General features: G+C 38.1%; 1 protein-coding gene across 3 annotated transcripts in view; it reads left to right on the top strand.

Annotated features, from left to right (window-relative positions):
- TAFA1 (TAFA chemokine like family member 1) overlaps positions 1 to 13,008 on the top strand; it is a 598,831-nt gene that overhangs the window by 8,667 nt on the left and 577,156 nt on the right. For 2 of the 3 annotated variants that reach the window (XM_030802030.1, XM_030802028.1), the window contains exons 1-2: positions 4,084 to 4,568; positions 6,489 to 6,609. In XM_030802030.1, coding sequence (XP_030657890.1) covers positions 6,492 to 6,609 — 118 coding nt within the window. In that variant the 5' untranslated portion in view covers positions 4,084 to 4,568; positions 6,489 to 6,491. Of the gene's footprint in view, positions 1 to 4,083; positions 4,569 to 6,488; positions 6,610 to 13,008 lie in introns of those variants that run through there. The other variant, XM_030802029.1, reaches the window with a different exon arrangement.

Here is a 13,008-nt window from a genome sequence, read left to right as displayed (position 1 = left end):
TTAGTATTTTATTTTTGATTCATTTATTATTATTCATTTATTCATTCAAGCATTTTATTGTCTACTATATGCCAGGTAGTATGTTAGACTCTGAAGATGCAGCAGTGACCAATATGCTTGTCCTCCTTGCCCTCATGGTGATTCTTGTAAGGAGATAAAGCAGGCATTAAACAAATAATTCCAGAAATAGCTATTAATGCTGGTATTTAAGATTCTAGAGGTGCTGTCACAAGGGATATAAGGGGACATAGCACAACGACCTGATCTTTTCTGGAGTACTAGAGAAGGCTTTGGAAAGAAAGTTTCTCCATCCTATTCAAGAATCTAAGAGAAGAGTCTAGTAGAAGCCAAGAATTAGAACTTTGTAAGACATGAGGCTAGAGAAGTAGGTGGGTCAGTTCAGGCAGAGCCTTGTCAACCATGGACATAAGATTTGGACTTTATTTTAAATGCAATGGGAAACGATTGAAAGGTTTTTAAGTAACAGGAATGACATAATCACCATGTGTCTTAAATATGCTCCCTCAAGATGCAGAGTCGGGGAGACACAGGTGGCAGGTACATACTCCAAGACAAGTACACTTGCTATAGTTCAGGTAAAAGATGATGGTAGTCTGGACGAGGGTAGTTGAATGGAGAGGAAGAAAGTGGATGGATTTGAGGCATAAACAGGAAGTAGAATTAATAGGTCGTAGTGACTGATTGGATGCAGAAGTTTATGGGGAGGGACATGGCCAGAAGAGTCTTCTTCATTTCTCGCTCAAACTATTGCGTTGTTGAATGGCCGTTGGAATTGAGTAGCTTTGGGGGATCTGATCTTAAATCAGCTATGGATTTGAAAGTTTTATAAACCAAAAAAACATATTATTGTTTTAGTTATTGCCAAAGCAATCATTTTCGTGACCTTTATGTGCTTCTGATATATGTTCATATCCTTGCAAAAAAAAGAGACTACTTTGTTGCTATAAAAATATACATGTATTGCTTTGGTTAGAGAAAAGGAGGTGAAGCTAGTGGGATTTCAACTTTCACTCTGTCCTAAAAGGAGAATAAAGAATAAAGCAATGAGAAGTGTAAGAACAAAAGAAATGACCTTATTCTTTCTTTTTCTTCTGCCTGGAAGACAGACAAGATAAGCAATGAGGAATTATAGTTGGTAAAGTAATTGTAGAGATAGGCTGCTGGAGGTGAAAAATAAGACTCCTGCATGAAGGTTATCTTTTTTTCCAGCCTAAGAAAAATCTTGTCCCCCATTTTCTTTTTCTTACAGTTACTGAAAATTCTGCCTTACGGATCCAGATTCAAATTATAGTATTGAATATTGCCAGTTTGATAGAAAATGATTTAGCCTCTCTTTCCAACTGTGTGCATTCCCTGTTGCTACTGAGGATTTTTATTCTTTCTTAAGCAGTAGTTGGGTTTTATTTTGTTGTGTGTTTTTTTTTTTTGGTTGCTGCTTTTGTTTGTTTGGCATTTACTTTGTGAATGCTTTGTATTTTTAAGACATAGTTGTGATTATTGATGTGTATAATGCTCTCCTCATGGCCTAGTGCAGTGCATGGAACATAAAAATTCAATTAACAAGTGAATTACAAGATAAAGTTTTCATCAGTCAGTATAGACTAGATGATGCTGCAATAACAACAACTCCTAAGTTGCAATTGCTTAAACAAAAAACTATTTATTCATTAGGTAGATCCATCAAGGATTGGTAGGGGAAGAGGAGGCCTGTGCTCAAGCACTCAGGCTGATAGTGCAGCTTGTCCCTGCTTCAAAGGCAAGAAGAGATCTGAGGGTGTCACTTCAGCAATTAAATGCTCTATTACTTGGGGAAATGACTTCAGTTCTAATGGCACCTCATTGGCTGAACCTTATGGCATAGCCAACCCTAAAGGGATCAGGAAGTGCAATCCTACCATGGTCAGAAGGTGGAAAGGCTGAATTTTCTGAAAAATGTGAGAGTAGTTTTGCTTTGAGTTGGGAGAATACACTAAATGGCCTCAAAGATCAATATGTGTTGATTCTTACATTATTAGGACAAATGATCATTGGCTGCAATGAAATGGACTGCAAGGTATTTGGAAGAAAAAAATAGAATGATGTTAATATTCTTGCTTCATTACATGCATTTAGAATGATACTTAAGGCAAGTCTTTATTCCAGTATTTTTTTCTTAATTTTCAGCAATGCCTATCTGAATGCCTTGAACGTAATCCATTAGGTGGTGGATTAAATTGAATTATGGAAGTAACTATCTTGACCCTTACTTTAATCTCTAGAAATGAAAAACATAATGGTTACAGGTTTTCAAAATGGTAGCCTTTATTAGCAAAGGTGAACTTCCTTTTAATTTTAATTCATTAGCATAGCAAAACCACAACCAACAACAATCATGGGGCAAAAGCTATCTTGTGTACTTCTATATTTCAAATGCCTGGTTAATATGTACCTCTAGAAAGAATGAATAATCATTTTTGAGACTATCTTAATGTTAAAGAAATAAGAAAATATAATAGCTATTTTTTTGGATTTTTTTTCCATTAAATATTTTATCCCAGTGTTTAAGAAATGTACTCTTGAGCCAAATCATTTGGACTTGAAATCTGCACTGTCTTTTACTACCATATAACCTTGTGCACGTTCTTTAACCTTCCTGTCTCCTCTCACATTCCCCATCTGTGAAACAGAGATAATAATAATAATACTTATCTTATGGGGTTGGTAAAAAGAATTAAATTAGACTTTACAAGACATACTATAGAATGTGTTAGCATCTGGTGAAGGTTTGATAAACATTACGTGCTGCCACTGCTGTTATTATTTTTTTATCTTGATGCTGTACAGTCAGTGTAAACTTTCTGTGCATACTCATGAACAACAGTAATGAGGCACAGATGTGAAACATGCAATACCAACTAGAACTTTGACATTTTTAACTAATTTTTAACTGTGAGATTAATATTTACTATTACTTAGAAATCTGTTTAGAGGTAAGATTTAGTGAACAGTTGTTATGTTACAAAGAGCTATTATGTGTGTTTTGTGCTATGTGAAAGACCAATTGGCAAGATTGACGAGTCTGAAGGATCCCTCACTCTCTCACTGTGTGTAACGTGAGAAAACAGAATCACTTGCAAAGATGTGCAGCAGCATTGGATCTTCTTTATTGTGCCTCTGAAAGGCAAGAGAGTATTCTAGGGAATTTCAAAATGTTTCCAAGGAAAGAATATTATGAGAACTACCTTGATTTTGAAAACACCATACAAGACTAGACAGTATGATCTATAACAGTGGGGATCTCATTAATCATGTTTTCTGCTTTGTTTCCAGGCACCTAACACATAGTAGGTGCTTTATAAGTGATTTGTGAAATAACTGAGGGTATTTCAGAGAATTATTACCAGTGCAATCTATAAATGAAAACTAGGTCACCTTGTATTCATCATTGAAGTTTAGGCAAAATTACACTGTATTTCTGAAGAAGAAAGGGTTCAAACCATAGTACGAGAAATAAGATGTTGAACTTCAGAGTGTTTTCCCTCCCCACCCCAGAATGTTATTTGAAGGAGAGGAAAAAATTTTAAAAAAGAGCTGTGAGCATATTTCTTCATTTGGTGCTGAAAATAACATATTTTTGTTTATTAAACATGTTCAAAAAGTTCAGAAGGTTTTTATTGGACTTATGCATATACGCATCTATGTCCTATTCTAGGTAAATTCTAGTCTCCTATTTAACTGCTGAAACGGCCAGCAGACTTAAATTAGTATAAATCTGACACTATTTGTGGTTAACTTCCTGGTAAAAAGAACATTAAGAGGTAAGAAATGGCTTATATTTCACTTTCCCATTTACTGTTAGAAGTCTAACTCCCACTAATACTATCAGTATTTTGCAGAATGCTTTTTTCTTGTTTCTCCTTCCCTCTTTACTCTTTTGTTAAATCAATGGTATCAGTAGGACCTCTAACGTAATAAATCAGGCAATATAATGTTAAAGCGCTGCTTGAGTTGTTGAAGAGTTAGTGGGCAGATATTACAATTCACTGTAGCTGTAATAGAGGGTAATGTCACTTTAAGACATGTGATACTTTAGAGCAGAGGGATGTATTGAAACAGACTACTGCTACTTACAGCACCGTATAGCAGCCCTGCTCCTACATTTTGCTGCCTTACTCTGCCCCGACTGCACTGGAGTGGGGATGGTCCATCGGCAACTATAAACTGATTCTCCTCAGGAAACTGCACATTATCTCCCCATCACTTCAAAGGTCTCGTCAGGCAGAGGTGACGCCAGGAGATGATTTAAAGGTGAAAATGACAAGGTTTCCACCCCTCAAACCTTGGCTCCTTTTCTGACAATACAGTCTGAATGAACCCGATGTCTTTTTTTTACTGTGGAAATAGGATCGGAAGAGAGTAACATTTTTTTTTTTTAATCCTGATAAAGAAGATTGTTGGGAAGCTCTTTGAAAAAAAATTTTAAATTGTGGCACAGATGGATTTTAAAAAGTGTTAGATCTTTCCAATGAACACTAATAGAGTACTCTGCTCTTGGCTGGATTTTTCAGGTAAGAAGCATCTTAAAGGGTTTAAGATTCAGAAAGCAGATCTGAAACATATCCAGGCATATCTAGATAACTGTGCAAGGCTGAATGCTTTATTTGGGGAAGACACTTAATAACATTGAGACAACCCTTGGTAAAGGAGCAAGCAGTGAGAGTGACATGCAGGAGGCTTGGAAGTAATGCTGAGAATTTTAAAAAGTTAAATTAAAAAAATATATATTGCAAGCATAAAGTCACAGTAATCCTTTTGAATGGTAGGATCTACGTGGGTGAAGAAATGAGAAAGAGAAAGCAGTCATTGAAAAACTATTAAGTTTTGGCTGTGGCAGGATTATTTTTTCAAGTTTAGATGAATTTCCAGTACATTTTAACTGCAATTCACAAGCAGTAAATACATCCACAGTCGCCTCTGTTTTGTCTTTCTGTAATTTGCAGGGTATTCTGAAAAAGTCCCCAAATATATCCATTTTAGGTTTCACAGGAGGGGTGTTGCTATTTATTTCCGCTGAAGAGAATGCATGTATGTTATCCCGATAGTTCTGAAAACAATAGGCAAAGTATGTTGTATACAAAAGTAAACAGTGGGCAGTGAAACTAATTAGAAAGTGAATGCTCCATCTGAATCACAGACTTAGGCATGAATAGCACCAAGCTGTTGAAAATAATGTTTTCCTGCTTTGCACTTAATTATAGTTGTCACCATTTGTCTATTATAGTCCTAAAATCCTTCCAAGACTGTATCTCTCTGCTGAAATCCACAAATTAGCCTGCATTATGTGCATATATATGATGTATGTTTTTGTTTTTTGAACATCAGTTTTTAATAAAGAATCAATTTTTGTGAATAAGCCAGGCTGGGAGGTTACTAGCACGTTTTCAACCTATAGTTGAGATTTTTGAAGGGTATGATTTGGCAGTGAAAAGGAAAAGAAAGAAAGAAATCTTCTTCTAAAGCCCTCTCTGCCGAACAGAAAAGCATACAGTTAACTGGATTCTTGTGTAGAAAATGCTTCCCTATCACTGGCTGAGTAAGGACGGTGCTTCAAGTTTGATTAATTTGGCAATATGAAATGCAGCATAAGGTGTTGTTTGAGAAATTGGACAATATATAGCGCAGTTGAGCCTTTGTGGTTCCTAAGATCCTCATAGGTGCACATAAGACTGTCAAAGTTTCAGCGCCTGAGAAAAGGTACATATTCATCCATAAATACATATGCCACCTGTATATGCATATTCATCAATGCTATACAACAAAAGCTACAATGGAATCTTAGGAGGCTAAGCAATATTGCAAATTATGGCTTGCTCTAGGATAGAAGCATAGGTGTTGCATCTGAAACTCATTCTGGCTAAACACAATCCCTTCTGATTCTTAGGTCCAGTCAAAAGGATCGGTTCTATCAGGAGATTACAACATGCCTCTGAGAAATGATTACTTAGTTTAGAAGACAGCATTGCAATTAAAAATTCATGACTGTAGAATTAAAAAAAAAAAAAAAGAACCCACTCTTTCCTTCCAGGCTTATGTCAGACTTGCAATGAAGTTAGAATGAACAGGAGGAGTCTGCAGCTTTTCAGTGCCTGGGATAACTAGAGTTTAAAGATCATTGTGTAAAATAGGATTTTTAGTCAGCATGCATTGTTTTAAACTGACTAACTGATAGTCTAAAACTTTATTTTTGCATTTTGGCAATCCTTGGAGTTTTGTTTGGCAGAATTAAGAAAAAAATGAATGTATGATCATCTGAAAAGGGCTTTCCCTCAATCCCACTTCATGGCATGACCTCTGCTGGGTCATTAGTTCTAGCCAGAGAAGTAGCAAAGGAACATGACGTCTGAGACCTCCCTTCCCTCATCAGTGGGGCTGACTGAGCTGGGGGCTTGAAGCCGGCGGTAACCTTTCCTGTCGAATGTTCTCTTTAGAGAATGGCAATGGTCTCTGCGATGTCCTGGGTCCTGTATTTGTGGATAAGTGCTTGTGCAATGCTACTCTGCCATGGATCCCTTCAGCACACTTTCCAGCAGCATCACCTGCACAGACCAGGTAAGTCAGGAGCTGGCTCCCCTGCAGCCTCCTCCAGTCTTACCACTATTTCATTGACAGATGGTTGAATGCAAGTGACATAAAGTGCTATAGTGTGGGCAGCTTGCCTTTGAATTCCAAGACATATTGTTGGCTGGATGCTTTGGGGGAAGGGGAGTGTGCCAAAATGTCTTGGAGGTATTTCTATTAATTTCTCAGAAAAGGTGGGTTTTTCTAAGTGTCACCCCACCTGCTTCTACACACCTTGAAAAGTAGAAGTCATCTGTTTTTGGATGCTTTGGTCAATAGCAGAATATTCTGCAAAAGGTGGAATAACTTTAAGACTTGAGGATTTTACCTACTATAATCTTTGTCTGTATGTGGCTAAGAATTTTGTGGGGGCATAGTCCCCAAACTAACGTTGGCAGCAAGTTGTCAATGAAAAAGAAATTAAAAAGTAACTTACTATTTCTTGTCTGGTTTAATGTGCCTTCTTTCCTTTCTCCCTTCCTTCACTTTCTGTTCTTCCGGTATGCTCAGTGGCATTTTTCCCTCTCTTTTGGCAGTTTCAGGGACGAAGTCCCTCCCACCTGATTTTTGTTTTGTTTTGTTTTGTTTTTCCTATGTTGAATTTTTAGTTCCGGACGTATTTTGCTTTCTTCCTGTTAATGTTCAAAGTATATTTCTCATCCTTCCATGGCCTCGCTCTTCAATCTGGATTTTGCTCTCCTTCTTTGCCTCTCCAGCTTTCTCATTACAGTCCCTCCCAGCTCGATTGTCCTTACCTTCCCTGGTTCTTGGAAAAATTTCCTTCCATTTTCTGTTCAACATCAGCCTTCGCATCCTTCTACTAGCCACCCTGCCTTCACCCTCCACCCCACCTCCCTCCTTCCCCTCCCTTCCTCTCTCGCGACGGTCAAGTTCGGGCTCTGGGAACCAGTTGCGCGCCCAAGTTTCTGATGCTCAGTTCTGAAGTGCTCCCAGCCCTCCACCCGCCTCTCCAAATCCCATCAATGGCCTCCTCCCCCCATTCCGTCGAGCTCCTCCGGCTGCGCGTTCCAGCGTCTACGCCCTCGCCTTTCCCTGGCTCCTCAGCCGGCCTGGACGCCGATCCCAGGCTCTTCTGTACAGCTCTCCAGCAATATCTTCCGGGGGCCCCGCTTGCTGCCTCCTGGGGCTCAGCTTCCCTGCTGGGGGCAGGCTTGTCAGAGCGCGGATGCAGCCCAGGGTCCTCCCGCGCGCCTGCACCAGGCTGCAGCGAGCGCGCAAGCCTGCTGGGTGCTGGAGCTCGGGCCGCCCCGGGAGAAGGGATGGGGCTGGCTTGTGCTGGGGGCTGAGGCTGGGGGCTGTTTCTGCGCCCTGCCACTCTGTTTCCCCAAGCCCTGGTCTGAGCGGGAAGGCGAGGGGGCGCTGGTGCCCCTGCAGGTGGACATGGAAACCGCCCTCTTCAGGACGCGCTTGTATTTCTGCATCCTGTGTCCTGAGCCTGCCGCGGGAACCGCCACTCAAGCCTCAGAGCAGCCGAGATGGAGGGAAAACAAAAGTGAATTTGAGATTCCCACATTACCTCCAATCACTTAATCATAATCTGTTCTGGCACAAATGTCTTTCATTTGTTACATGGTCATAAATAATAAACAATGCGGGACATCTGCATTCATTGTGATGCCCAAGAATAAGAATTCACAATAAAAACAACTATTACGTGTATGTTTTAGGCAGGGCTCTTAGGATTAGTTCACATTGTTCAGTTTAATCCTTATGCAAGTGGGTGTAATTTCTCCCCTTTCGCCCAGGAAACAGAAGCTCTGAAAGGTTGGGTGGCTTGTCTGAGGCCACACAGGGAATAGCTGTCATTAGAAGTCATATCAGCATGATTCACGGCCAGAGCGTGTGTCCCCAGGAGGGGAAAATGCCTCTCGGTGCACCGAGTGACCATGCCAAATAGCTTCTTTGAGGAAGTGTGAGCCTCTTCATATAATTTTTGAAAACTTTCATTATGTCAATACTTGGTCCCATCTGAACTGCACACCCATTCTGAGAGGTGGCCATGGCAGAACTAGTGAGTGGCACGTGGTTGAGGGGGGAAGGCAGGGCTGGGCTCAGGGCTGGCCACCTTAGTCTCTGTCACTTAAGGTTAGTGACATAACCTTGGGCAACTGACCTTTCTGCTCTCATTCCCCATTTATAGATATGGTGGTGGGGGGGGTGAGGTGGGGTGTAAATATAATAAAAATAACTTCAAATAAGTCTTTTGTAAGCTGTAAATTTCTTCACAAATATCGGGAATTACTGATGTCCCCCCTTAATAGACTGTAAACCTGCAAGCCAGGGATGTTTGATGAATGAAGTTTTGCTGTCTCCACATAGCCAAGGCAACAACTCTTTTTTTTTTCCTCTTGCTATTGTTTTGTTAACCATGTGGTACATGGCTAGAATATACTACCAGGGCTATGTGTCTTATTTTACTCTATGCATATAATCATGAAACAGATACAGTACCGTTTGTAACAAGCTTTCACATAGTTGTCTCTGTTAATCAGTGAATATATGGAGTTTTTCGTTGGGGGTTATGTATAATAAGTAAACTCATGTCTTTATAGGGCTTATTTTAAAATACCATATTTTAAAACTGAGAATCACATATTAGGTTCTGGCTGAAATTAAACTCAATGTTTGTTTTCTCCATTTTCTTCCTTAGAATTTGTGTATTATCAACCAATGCGTGGTTGATGTGTGCGTCAAATACCCCAAGAAACTGCAGCACTGAAGCCAATTTTGACCCCAAGTGCTAATACATCTGAGACCCATTTCAGCTTTATTGTTGAAATGAAGAAACTATAAATATCCCTTCCTAGATGCAGAATGATTAAAATGATATTAAACTTAACATCCAATAGTTCTATATAATACGTTTATTCAACTTTCCTTGGTTTTTGACAATAGCTGCAAAGATTAAAGTGATAGATCTTGGTCATAGCCATATTCTAGATTATTCCAGTCAGACTCTTTAATACAATCTTTTGATTTTAAGAATAAAAATATGCTTTTTTTTGGATGAAAGTTGTGACGTTTTCCCTTGTAGGTCTTAAATCTCCAGGGACACTAATGAAATGTGTATGAAAACAAGATAGAAATCAGGGCCAGTTATCTGTGACAATCCACCCCTAAATGAACAAATAAATAAATAAATTGCTGGATAAATGAGCAAAAAGGAAAAACATAATCTCATTTTCTCAAATCGGTTAAAACAAGTGACATGATGAGAAAAAATGAGACACCCGCAGACCCTGAGCTCTGCCACATTTGCCTAAGCTTGAAAAATCACCTCTTTCATAAAGCAAGAGCAGGCAGACTCCGCGTGCATACCAAGTATCTGGGAAATGTGGAAAATGACAAATCTTTCCCTCAGAGCCTTGAATGGAAAGAGAATGAAAGCTTTACAGCTGCCTCCTCACCTGGTTAGGAATGGCTCCCCCCCAATCCCCTCCCTCTGCTCCCCAGCCTCTTACCGGCAGTTTGGCTGTTCCTTGCATGGTAATATTGATGGTACTCAGACAGCAAACAGCCAATTTCAGTCTCTCAAGAAATAATCCACTACACTGACAGATGAGTGGAATTTGACGTGATGTTCCCCTCATTCAGATTGCCTCACCTGGATGACACCAGCCAGCCTGGGTCCTTTAGGGGAAATGGTTAGAGACTTGGGCCAATTTCTGCTGTCATAACATGAAATCGAGACCATGTTTTTGTGAGGCCGTGAATTTGTGATCTGTCTTCTCAATGCAGTGGGTTTGTACACAAACAAAATGAGAATGTGTTAACTAGAAAACTGACTGATTTTAATATATTCGCTTGCAGTCCCTAACTACTTCCTATTTTTCATATTTATAGTATTAGGAATGCACCATTTATTTTCAGTTACTCACTAGTTAAGGAAGATTAAAACAGTCAATCAAATGAAAGTGAATTTTAAAATTACACTGATGAGTAAAATGTGCTGTAGATTAACATATTTGTAATTTCAATAATTTAATATTTGGCTGGATCAAGTTTTTATTTGGGGAATGATGTAGGAAATTACCCTAACAACTTGAAGAATACTTGCACTTCTTTTTTATTTTTCATTATAAAGCTATAGACAGGACATTTAGTTTTAAAAAGACACACTAAAAAATGAAAACTCAAAAGTGGTGTTCAGTTGTTTCAGGTAATTATAAAATAGACACCTCAACTCTTTATAATCACCAGGTTTTTTTGTGTAACAGGTAAAAAAAGATTGAATGGTTTTTGCTAATTGTAATTTTCTGTTTTAAGATGAGTTTTTCCCCTTATGGATATATGAATTAGGACAGCAGTTTTGATAGTTACTTAATTTTGAATGTGTGTGTGTGCGTGGTGGGGGTGGGGGGTGTCCTTGAAAGTTAGTAAAATATAAATCATCTCGAAATTATTTAGCAAAAAAAGATCCTTGGGATTCTTCAGTAATTTTAAATTATATAGATAAATTACATGAGACAAGAAGTTTTAAGTGCCTAATGAATCATTTATTCCTGAGTCACTGCTATTTTATCGACAGGGGTGTGTGGAAATGATATATAAAAAGATTACTCTGAATAGAGTTGTCTGTGTAATTTATACTTGACCTGATTTAAAGCTATATTAAGCAAACTATGTGTGTTAGAGATATTCATTTATGCCTTGATTATTACATACTGAACATCACCTTCCATTTCAAAGTATGATATTTTTGTTAAAATATTAAGCAATTTTGTATGCCTTATACTTATTTTTACCTTACTATTCAATATTACTTTATTGAAAGCTGCTCAAAGAATATGCAGTAGAATACCAGAGTACATTACAGTAAAGGGTTGTTTTATAAGTGTAATATAAAAGAAATAGTGGGAACAACCATGGTTGCATATTGGCTCTTTAAGAATGCGTACCAGTGCTAGGCTGCTAAATATAGCGAATTGGCCTAAGGATTGGAGCAGACAGGTTGTTATTCGGTGTAAGCTGGTGCTTAGTGATAATCCATCGATCATCTGATTGATCATATTGACCTCATCGCAGAGTCAGGGTGCAGCTATTGATATTTGATCAGACCCTATAATATCAAGGCCAAGTAGAGATGCAAGTAAATATTTCCTGCTGATCCTATGAACTTATAAGAAAATTATTACAATGCTATAAAAACTCTTACTTATGTGAGCTCAAGCCTATGGTTTCAACCCCTAGTTAGGGAAAATAGATGCTATACTACACTGCAAACAAAAATATTTAGAAATGGCAAAAATGAAGATTAGCCTTTGTTAATTTCTTAAAGTTTACTTAAGAAGACAATTTGAACTCTTTTAAACATTCTTTCAATTTTAAACTTTGTGCAAAAGTATCAAAGCTTAACTGGATAAATTGGCATGCCATTTTTGATAACAACTTAGTAACATCTCCCAAAACGTAAAATGTGCAAATCCTGACGCTTCCATATTTCCAGGTGCTTATTACTAAGAAAATTATTAGACAAATGTGAAAAGATGTATGTCAAGCTATAGTTATTGCAACAATGGTTTTAATGGCAAAAAATTGGAGAGGAGTTTTATCTCCGTCAAAAGGGGATTGGTAAAATGAATCATAGCACATCCACACAATGGGATTTGATGTAGCCATGAAAAGGGACGAGAATATGTCTGTCTCCCCATGTGGAAAAATGCCCATGATACATTGCTGAGTGGAGAAAACAAGGAACAGAATACTCTGCTTCCAAATAATTTTGGAGAAAAGAATCATATTTGCACATACATAAAAATGTCAAAAAGGATGTAAACATCCTTTCTACAATGGTAGTTAAATCTGGTGAAAGGTCTAGAATGACTTGAACTTTTAACTTCCTATAATTTTTTATTTTTTGGATTCATTTTTGGAATGAACATATATTGCTTTTTATCAAAAAGCTTAAAATATTAGTGAGAGAGTTTCAATGGTAAAATTAGAAAGATACCGAACCATGTTTCCAGTTTAAGAAAAAAGAAGGGAGAATAAGTAGGAAAATATCATGAGGCCCTTTTCCTTTTAAGGGTCTTAATCCAGTAAAATGTCTAGGCCAGCATTTCAGAATTATACTTCATGAAACACTGTCTTCTCAAGATACTCCTTGGACAACAGTGTCCGCTGTTTGTTATGTTCTCCTCCTGGAGATTTGCAGTGGTTGTAAGTAGATGAAAGTTCTGGAAAGATTTGCAGGTAAGAAATCTGATTTTGTTTAATTAAAATTTTCCAGACACTTTTTATTTGGATAGCATCTACCATGCCTATTCAGATTACATGCATTGAGAAGCATGGGCCAAGATAATTCTGGAATCCTTTGTTATTCATCTTTTTATCTCTCACTTCTGCTGAGTTGACACATACTAGGTTCTC

Source organism: Nomascus leucogenys, chromosome 21, assembly GCF_006542625.1.
Source record: "Nomascus leucogenys isolate Asia chromosome 21, Asia_NLE_v1, whole genome shotgun sequence".
NCBI lineage: Eukaryota > Metazoa > Chordata > Mammalia > Primates > Hylobatidae > Nomascus > Nomascus leucogenys.
This window is presented reverse-complemented; position numbering and strand designations above follow the sequence as displayed.